This window comes from Sinocyclocheilus anshuiensis, unplaced genomic scaffold (genome assembly GCF_001515605.1).
Source record: "Sinocyclocheilus anshuiensis isolate Anshui unplaced genomic scaffold, SAMN03320099.WGS_v1.1 scaffold528, whole genome shotgun sequence".
Classification (NCBI taxonomy): domain Eukaryota; kingdom Metazoa; phylum Chordata; class Actinopteri; order Cypriniformes; family Cyprinidae; genus Sinocyclocheilus; species Sinocyclocheilus anshuiensis.
Window position 1 is genome coordinate 327,652 of NW_015558590.1, and position 10,293 is coordinate 337,944.

At 39.6% G+C, this 10,293-nt stretch overlaps 1 protein-coding gene across 2 annotated transcripts in view; it reads left to right on the top strand.

The window, feature by feature from the left end:
- LOC107679971 (protein LSM14 homolog A-like) overlaps positions 1-10,293 on the top strand; it is a 31,486-nt gene that overhangs the window by 15,965 nt on the left and 5,228 nt on the right. The window contains exons 4-9 of one of the 2 annotated variants that reach the window (XM_016475705.1): positions 4,709-4,873; positions 6,620-6,700; positions 7,527-7,706; positions 8,818-8,980; positions 9,076-9,108; positions 9,203-9,434. In XM_016475705.1, coding sequence (XP_016331191.1) covers positions 4,709-4,873; positions 6,620-6,700; positions 7,527-7,706; positions 8,818-8,980; positions 9,076-9,108; positions 9,203-9,434 — 854 coding nt within the window. The remainder of the gene's footprint in view (positions 1-4,708; positions 4,874-6,619; positions 6,701-7,526; positions 7,707-8,817; positions 8,981-9,075; positions 9,109-9,202; positions 9,435-10,293) is intronic. The other variant, XM_016475706.1, reaches the window with a different exon arrangement.

The window sequence follows — 10,293 nt, forward strand, 5'->3', positions numbered from 1 at the left end:
GAAAGGAAAAATTGAAATCGCATCATATGACCCCTTTAAGTTCCTTTAGGGGCTTTAAAAAAAAATGCAACAAAACGCACCAGCACGTTTGTCGACCCGAGAGGGTTAAACTGCAATGCTTAAAAACGTGTGCAAACTATATTGGAAAAAAACTCACATTGCGATTCTTTTTTTTTCTGGGATATATATTGCGATATAAAAAATAAATCAGATGACTTCAATAGCTCTATTTGGAAAAAAATTAATCAATGATTGGGGTGATTTTGTAGGCGTGTAAATCAGCATAGAAAATAAACAAATTACAAGCATAGATAAATAACAACAAGGATACAAATTAAATAAGCAGTGCTTTATATTTTTCAGGTAAGTCTTTAACAGTATTCAGGTACAGAAATTGAATAATCAAATGTAAAATAACACTGCATAATTTTCACTATAAATTAAATCTAACAAATCTGTGTTAAAGCTACAAAAGTGATTTTTCTTTGTGTTTTGTTGTTTGATTAACGTTCATGACAGAGACAGCAACAGGAACATTAAACTGCTGTGAACCAATATACTGTTACACATCCATTTTCTTTCTCAATTGTTTACCTTCACCTAAGCCATAAGCATCGGTGTTTACAAGGATACTTGCAGAGCACAGTATTTCAGGCACAAATAGACGCAGAAGTGAACAGAAATCAGTGTTTACGTGCATCTGTGCGCGACACGACAAATCCCGACTGTAAACTGATGCCTCGTTCTATTTATGACGTACTGACATAAAGTTCAAATATGTAACGGTCGCTTTGTCGCGTCCAGTGTAGACAGACTTTGGGGATGTTCACATGTCGCGCCTAAAACACGTGGAAAACGCCAGCTGCGCTGCTTTCTCCTTTCCAAAGCACTCGGGAGCTTGCGCTTTCGTGGCGTCAGCGGTTGCTAAGCGACTGTGACCTGCGCTCTCCGAGACGACGCGGAAGTTTCAACAAAGGATTAATGGATTTCCAGCACTGAAAATCCTTTGCAGTAGCACTGCTACTAAATTTATTTAAAATGGGTATCTCTGTACAGCTGTCACGTCTGGTGTAGACACCGTGTCTGTGTGTGAGCAAAGAAAAAAATCAGTATAAATATAACGATCAGTATACTAAACATTGTACATCCTGCAATGTGACTATTGCGACTGTGCACATCGCGATATCGATGCTGAAACGATATATTGTGCAGCCGTAGTGCAAACGATACGTTTTCATGACCACGTAGCACAGCAACATCACATGAGCGTGTAACCGTGATAGACACAATAGTCAAATTTCTAACGGTTGATAATTTTCTACCGGTTAATCGTGTCTACCAGTATATCACCCACCCCTAGATCAGAGTATTAAAACTTTCCACCTAGGTACATCTCCACACCTGTGGGCACAGTTTAGCACATTTGGCCTTGGTGCAAAATGGGGATAAGTGACTTGCGCATTACTTAATGTCCTGATTGTGTGCTTCATCTTGTCCTGCTTCAGAATGCCTGTGAGCATCGATACTTTATCATGGCACCACCTGTACTTTCCCTGGGTCACTGCTGCCTTGCAACCTGACAGGATGTGTGCCTTTGAGGCCCCTTTACTCTACTGCGTTTGCAAACCGAGACTTTTCACAATCACCACCTGTGCAAATTCTCCAGGGATTAGAGGGCATTGTAGACCACCCTAAATAGAAAAGCTTGAAAAAGTCTCCAGTAGGGCTGCGACTAACGACTATTTTTATTTCGATTAATCTATCGACTAATTTATCGATTCATAGATTAATCTAAACGATTAATTTCCCACAAAAAAACCCAACAATTTTATTGAACTTTCAACTTTGCCATTCTGTAGTGTACCATAAAAAAGTATAAATGTAAACAAGCCATTGACGAAATGTAAAACTAAAAGAGTAAAAATTTAAACAAACCTAATAAAAATGAAATAAAAAGAAAATTACAAAAGTTTGAGAAAGTCAGCATGTTCTTAATGTCAATATATCCACATGTTCTAGGCTTCTGTTCATTATAGCTGTGAGTGCAACTACAAAGGGGAAAAACAATTTCAATTAACCCCAACAGTTGGGTTTTCACATTAAATAAATGCAGTGTTTAGAGTCCACTAGAATCAAGTATTAAAATGTTGTTATTATTATTAACAATTTTAAGTATTAAAAGTACACTTAGAAATGTGTAAACAACAGATTTAAACAGACATCTCCAGCATGATGAAAAAAAATTAACAGCGGACTTCAGTAGTGAAACTCCAAATGAAATCCAAATTTCTATGAAATCCTTTTTTTAAAGCAAAAGTAAAGTGCAACATAGAGTGCAAGAAGCAAGTGTCCATCTCATAGTCCAAATCACTGAAATCAAAGTTCAGTATTATAGTGTAAGAATAACAACATGTCCACATGTTCTGGTCTACTAATAATAACATATTATAATACATTTTTGTGGTAATAAAAATAGATGTAGGTTAAGTGAACAATAGCCTTTAAATTTACTTAAAATACATATACAATAGCAATGAGGCAATAATAATTAGTTCAAATAAAGTATCAAAAGCAAGATATCACATGGTTTTATTGAACAAAACTGTTAAAATACTGTATTATAATGTAATAGAGCCACTGATCTATATGTAATCATAAAATTATATAATATAATCTCTGTTATAGATCGGTGAATAGAGCTAATGTACAGTACGCATTACAACAAAGGCCTACAGGGGGCACCAACGGCCTGACGATTGTTTTTACGTGACGTGACGTGACATGTGGCCAAGTATGGTGACCCATACTAGGAATTAGTGCTCTGCATTTATCCCATCCAAAGTGCACACACACAGCAGTGAACACACACACACCGTGAACACACACCCGGAGCAGTGTTTTACACATTACTGTGCGATCTAATACTTGTTTAATATTTACCAAGCATCATTTAAATCAAATGTCCACTTAATCTTTAATATTTTGCCATTTCTTTAGGACAGAAATGCTATAGCCACTGTAATTGAATGAATATGTGGACATCAAAACGTGTAAACTCAAGAGTGAGGGTTTGAGCTGTTCTTTTGAAACTGCAAGATGATAATGTATTCTCCTGTGTTTGCGTGGATTTATAAACGATTTACCTTACAAATCTGATGAAATGGCGCACATTGCGTTCCCAGGTGAACGTTATAATAAACCCAAACTCACAACAACACGCAGAGATGGAGTTTGAGCCGCTCCACATATGTAAATGATAACAGTTCCTGTGGAACAGCATTTACTGTGAACGGAGCCGCTGTGAGACGCACGTACGTAACCTATAACGGCATCACATATAATTATTTAATTAAATCGTAGCGTTTGTGAATTCACCGTTATGCTTAATTATGATTTTTAAATGGGTTTAATATATCATGAGGCCTTGGAAAACAGTCTAATAATGTTTTATGGATTCTCGTCCGTAAAATGCGCCACTTCCGGTATTTTGCTGGTTAGTCGACGCAGGCAAAATGAAGCAGAGGATTTTTAAAAAATCGAATAGTCGAATAGCATCGACAAATCGCGACAGCCCTAGTCTCCAGCCTTATGCAGTAATGTTATCATCTTCAAGGTGGGAGGACCTACCTTGTCCATTATCCTTGAAGCTCCTACTTTCCATCGTACCTCTTCCCAGGTTTCTCACATTTGCTTAGGCTATGACTTCTGTCATTGGGCTGGATCAGGGATGGGCAACTGTGGCTAGTGTGGAAGTATTCCTGTGGCTCAGTGGTAGAGCATTGCGTTAGCAGCGCAAAAGGTTGTGGGTTCGATTCCCAGGGAACACACATACTGGTAAAAAATTTATAGCCTGAATGCACTGTAAGTCGCAAGCGTCTGCTAAATGCATAAATTATTATAAATTAATTAGCTCTGGCCCTCAAGGTGTGCAATGTCCTGCCGAGTTGAGCTGCACCCCTAATCAAACACTCCAGAAAGTTTTCAGGTTTACTTCAAAATTCCAAGTGGGTGTGTTTGATTCATTGTGTTAGTCATCATCACACATTGTGGGCATTTGTATAGACCACAAAACTCTGCGGGACCTTGGGGTCCAGAGCTATCCACCATTAGGCTGGGTTGTCTCCATTGTTGGTGGTGCCAAGACTATTCCTTTCAGTGCTTGGGTTTCCTGTGATGTTCCTTGGTTTAGGTGGCCATTCTGTTGGAGCTACTAGTGCACTAGGAAGCCACTTCCACCATGATTGTGTAATGACGTTAGCCTCTGTGACATGTCCCTGTAGGTCAAAAGTCATAAGTCAAAATGTGTGAACTACTTCTAAAGTTTGGTTCTTTGCACTCTTATTTAAATTTGCACTGCAAATGTAATGTAAGTTTGGTTGTCAGGACCTGAAGTTTTCTGTTGTCGCTCCTGAACAGAAGCTGGTTTAAGCCCTCTAGGACAACGGTGTTTAGCTGCTGTGTGTACATGGCCACTGTGTGTCTTTTGAAACTTTGATTTAAAATTTCTCCAAGTACTTTACAGTTGAGTGCGTGTCTGGATTGTGGTGACCTCGGAATAATCAATAAATGACTTAACACATTTCACAAGATTTCATCTTCTAACCAGCACTGATTTCCTCACATCAGGGTGGCTGCAGTTCTTAGCCTTTTCACTGTAAACTGTAGATTACATTAGACTCTCTTAACTTTCACCATTATTTTTATACAGATCACACCAATCTGGCTCTGGACCCTCTGCTAAAGAACCCCCCAGCGGAACCTGCTGCCTCATCAGCACCTGCTCCCACAGCCGTGGCTCGCAAGAGCCCCGTGGAGACTCGCGCAGCCTCCACCAACACACAGACGCCTGTGGACCTCACAGAACAGACTAGAGGTGAGAATAAATCCAGATGCCAACTTGCTGCTCAAGACCGAAGTGTTGCAGTTCAGTTACCACTTTTCCAAATGATGCTTAAAGGGTTTCTCTCGTTCCGGAGAAAATATGCTCATGCTGAACGCAAACAGCGCTGATAATGTTCTGGAGAAAGCGCGCACATGTGCCATGGTACTCTCCAAAATGGCGGAAGACGTTCACTCGGGGAGAAGAATTGTTGAAGAAATTATTTTAGTTTCCTTTGCGCACAAAAAGTATTCTCGATGTCTTTGCTACGTGTCTGGACCTGGGAACATTGCAGTTGTGTTGCTGTCTATGGGAGGATCAGAGAGCTCTCAGATTTCATCAAAAATATCTTAATTTGTGTCCGAAGATGAACAAAGGTCTTATGTGTTTGGAACGACATGAGGGTGAGTAATTAATGACAGAATTTTCATTTTGGGGTGAACTAACCCTTTAAGGGGCCGTTCACACAGAATGCGTCTTAGCGTCTAAAAATGTGAGACTCAGCACTTGAGAATGCTTAAAACAAAAAAAACAAAAAAAAAAACCAGCGCAGACCATGAGACACGATGCAATAACGGAAATAACAGAAAATAGCCAAGCAGTAGAATTGATAGAGAATATCAGGCTCTTTTTTTTTTAAGAAACAGGTTGTCATAATCGCTTGAAGAAATGTTACATAATTCAGGGTATCCAGACATAGCCACTATGAGTGCCTCCTTTGCGGCGCTCATGTGCGAGATGCTGCAAAAGATGCGAGCACAACGGACATACACATCCAACTAGCATTTGTTTACATAGAAAAACAAAGGATAAATAGCACATTGGCATGGAAAAATGGGCTCTGTGTAATCGGCCCCTAACGGGATTTGCTCTTGTTGGCTTGTGAACTGCCCCCAGAATTTGAACTCCGTCTCTTCATGTGACCATGATGTGTGATGACTAACTAGGGTGGCCATATGTGCTGTTCAATCAGGACACGTCCTGGCCAGGATTTTTATATTGCCTAAAACATCCAAAGTATGTTTGACCAATAACATGCAGGTATTGTATATAATCGACCAATCGTGGCGCGTGAGAAGGTTAGATCTACAGAGAGCGATCAAAGCGATGCAAATACGCGCACGTGTTTGTTCGTTTGTTCGACTTGAAGCGTCGCTGCGCACCGATCATTGAATGACACCAAAGTACCGCGAGAGCGATTCGAAAGCATAAGGAGCCATCGGCTCTGCTCTCTATAGCAAGGACGCGTCCCGTAAAAATGGCCCGTATGGTCACCCTATGACTAACACAATGAGGACTCAAATGGGAAGTCAGTTTGGGTATTCCCATGTCTGACTTCATCTGAAATGTGCCGATAGTGAATCACGTATTTAACTCATAGTTTTGGAGAACATATTTTAACACCCATGGCCATTTAATTCGTCATTCCAGTTTTAAAAACTGAATGAGAACGTTAGTGGTACTACAATAATGTTTGGACCTCCGATGCCCAAGTTTGCTGTCCAGGACAGGTAGGTAGTTTTTAAGATGCAGCCTATGACTCGGGCTGTTCACGGAGCCACTTGACAAAGGTAATGTATTCGGTGTAGTCTTTTAGGAATTACAGGCCTTTTATTAGGGCTTCTCAGAAAAGGAACAATATTAAGAATAGAGAAACATGACACTGTATGAACAATACTAGTGTTCTGCTACAAGGATTTGGTACAGCTTAATGTGTTTTAAAGAGTTATACTCTCCCAGGCACCGATGTCCCGAAACCAAGCGTACCAGAGTCCAGTCAGTCCAGAGGAGGAAACAGGGACACTTCTAAACGGCTTGCAGGTTATAACACGTCTGCTGAAAAGCCTTTCACCGCAGTTTTGTTGTGCTGTTGGATGCTAAAACTGCATGATTCTTATAAGAGCTTCGTCCATCTGTATTTCACACGCATCCACACAGTGGCTTTTAGCAAGCTCCTTTCTTATAGAGGAACTTCTGATTGGTGAATCTCATGCAACCTGATGAGTGTGTTTCACCCTACCATTAAAAAGAACAAATGCATTTAAGAAACCTGTTTTTTTGGACCAGTAGGCTTCACGTGTGACATTTTCACTAAATAAGAAAGTTTCCCCCGGAAGTCTCATAATTGTAATGTGCAAAAAAAGTTAAAAGGTCTCATTTTAATGTTATGTAATTAAAATTGTAGCACTTGTACTTTACCAATCTGCTGATGTTAATTAAAACTGTAGCGGGAGAGCGCCTATTGCACCCATATTGAGCACCCATATTGTTTTTTATTTTGGTGGAATGGTGACCTGAGTATGTTTTAATGAGATTCACTCAATATGCTGAATTTGCTCATATCTCCTCTGTGTGAAAAGGCCTCTGCGTTCTTAGGATTCTTAGGTGACTGTTTTCACACAAGTTGTGCTTGTTTTAATTTAGCTTGATTACTTCTAAATAAACTTAGAAGCTTTTTTCTGCTCACCGACAACTAAACTTAACTAAAGTCTGTGAGAATAGACATTTTACATTTATATTATTAGCAACTGAATGTCACAGCATGCTTAAATTAATTATTTTTTGTGACGTTTATAAATGTGTATTTTATGTGTTTATGACAATGTATTTGTATCTAGAGCTATACTCGTGTGTTTGTTCTGCTCAGGTGGTGGTCCTCCTGCTGCGCGCCGCGGTTGGGCCGGGGGTCATCGTGGTAGAGGACGGTTCCCTGTGCGAAGAGAAGGACCCATGAAGTTTGAGAAAGACTTTGACTTTGAGAGCGCCAATGCTCAGTTCAACAAAGACGAGATTGACAAAGAGTTCCAGAGCAAACTCAAACTGAAAGGTACAAACAGGTTACCAAATATGCAAGATCAGCTGATAAACTACATGTTAGCATACTTTTAAAAAGAGAAAATATACGGTAACACTTTATTTTAAGGTATCCTTGTTTCACGTTACATGTACTTACTATTATAATAACAATAAATTATGCATAATTACATGCAAGTAACCCTAACAATATAGTACCGTATTGGCCCAAATATAAGACGACCCTGATTATAAGACGACCCCCCTTTTTCCAGATGTACCTTTTGAGTCACGACTCATGCAGCTGTAAGGTTTTCTTAATCTTTTGTTTTTATTCGCGATCTTTACAACACGCATTACATTACGTATTTCATGGCACACTCGTTTTATGCGTATTTGGCGCCACCTATTGTTGTGGGTGTATTATTGACATGTCAAAGTCTAGACCCCGAATATAAGACGACTGCGTTTTTTCAGATGTATTTCCAAGAAAAAAACATTCTTATATTCGGGTCAATACGGTAAGTAAATGTAGTCAATTAATATCACTCAGTACTTAAATGTAAAATTACACTGTAACAAGGACACCTTAAAATAAAGTGTAACCTAATATACTTTGAAAGAATATTCTTTAGTACAAACTGAATGTAATGTTTTCTTGCACTTAACTGCTTATTAAATGCAATTAAATGGAAATGTATTATAGCTTAAGTTTGCAAAATGCAATTAGTATAACGAGAGTGCTTTTTTTTTTTTTTTTGGACCCAAGTAGTACTGACGAATGTACTGAAAATCATTTATGGTAAACTAAAATAAATACTTGAATTCCATTTCTGTTGAATCTTGTATGTCATGTATTTAAATACATTTGTAATTACACATTTATAATGATTAAGCTGGAATTAAAGTTGTTATTAACTTAAAATCTAATATGAAATAAGTTAAAATTATAAAAAAGTGTATTCTTCTTTATTATTATTATTCTCTTTTCTGCAAGTACAGGTGTTTTGTTTTTTTACACATAATTTTTAAGTACACACATTCAGTATAGAGCTCAATTTCACAGCAGATGGCATTCTCATACTGTAGTCTAGAGAAAAATGCAGGTATATTTCTCTGTGTATTAACTGTATATGTTTGGTCAGATGAGAAGTGCGATAAAGCTTTGAATGGCGAGGATAAGGGTGATTCAGGGGTCGACACTCAGAACAACGAAGGAAACGTTGATGAGGAAGATCCTCTCAGACCAAAATGCTACTACGATAAATCCAAATCCTTTTTTGACAACATCTCCTGTGACGACACAAGGTCACATCACATCCAGCACACCTTTAATAATATGAGCCTAAACCTTTAATATGAACAAGTTCATAAATCTTGTCATTGTACCTGATTTTAAACAGGAAGGAGAGGTTTGGAGGGTCCGGTTTCCCCCGGTGAGTACAGCAGAAGCCAGCACTTATTGGAAGTAGCCTCAGTTTGTGTAGAAACGTGCAACGAAAAATTTGTAATTTTCATCATTTAATTAAGAGAGAGGAGGCAGACCTGGGCGACGGAGCGGAGGATGAACGCAGAGACATTTGGCCTCCCGTTGCGGCGGGGCCGCGGAGGCTTCAGAGGTCGCGGTGGCATGGGCTTCAGAGGGGGCCGGGGCCGCGAAGCCGGATGGGGGTCGTTCGGCTCTCACCCTGGTGGAAGTGGCTTCAGAGGGGCATTCAGAGGAAGTCAAGGAGGAAGAGAGTTCTCTGATTTTGAATACAGGGTAATGAACGAATCAAAAATGATTCTCGTGATATACATCCACATTTTATATAAATGTGCTTTATAATATAAATGTATTAGGGATGCACGATATTATTGAACCGATATCGGAATCGGCCGATAATGGCTTGAAATGTAAATATCGGCATCGGTCCGATATTAAAAATAATGCCGATATGTCTTGCCGATAAAAGGAAATTTAATTTGAGAATGCACGTACAAGATGATGCGTTCGGTGTGTGATAGTCAACAGTCACTAGTGGCAGCTTCCCCCGGGTCCTAATGCCTGTCTGGTGAGGGGTTGTATTTACATACAGGGGGGTGCTGTTGGCCTACTTGTAACAAAATGAAAGTAAAATACACAAAATATCACTAAGAAACTTGTGTTTCTGAATAAACAAAGCAGTATCAATGTCATAAAATCATGAGTATGTTTTAATTTAAAGGTCAGAACTAGAGCCCGACCGGTATATCGTTTTGCTGATATTATCGGCCGATATGAGCCTGTCGCTGATATATCGGTATCGGCGAATATGCCGCCGATATGAAATTTTTTTTTGCAGAACATATAATGCAGATAAAATGCTTGAAATGGTGTAATTACTTAGTTTGTCCAGCAGAGCGCGCTCCATTGTTTGCTACTGGCGACCTGGATGAAACGCTTTAAAGCTTAAGTCTATGGAAAACCACTGAAACTCTGAACGGCCATATCTCCGTAACGGCGCGGTGAATCCGCACCAAATTCGGGGGATCTCTTCAGCTCAAGGAACCCTCTCGAACGCGAATCGAGTGTACGTCTCGAGGCCCTCTTTCGAATGAGACCACCTCCGCGTGGATAGCCCCCGGGGTTCGGGAGTTAC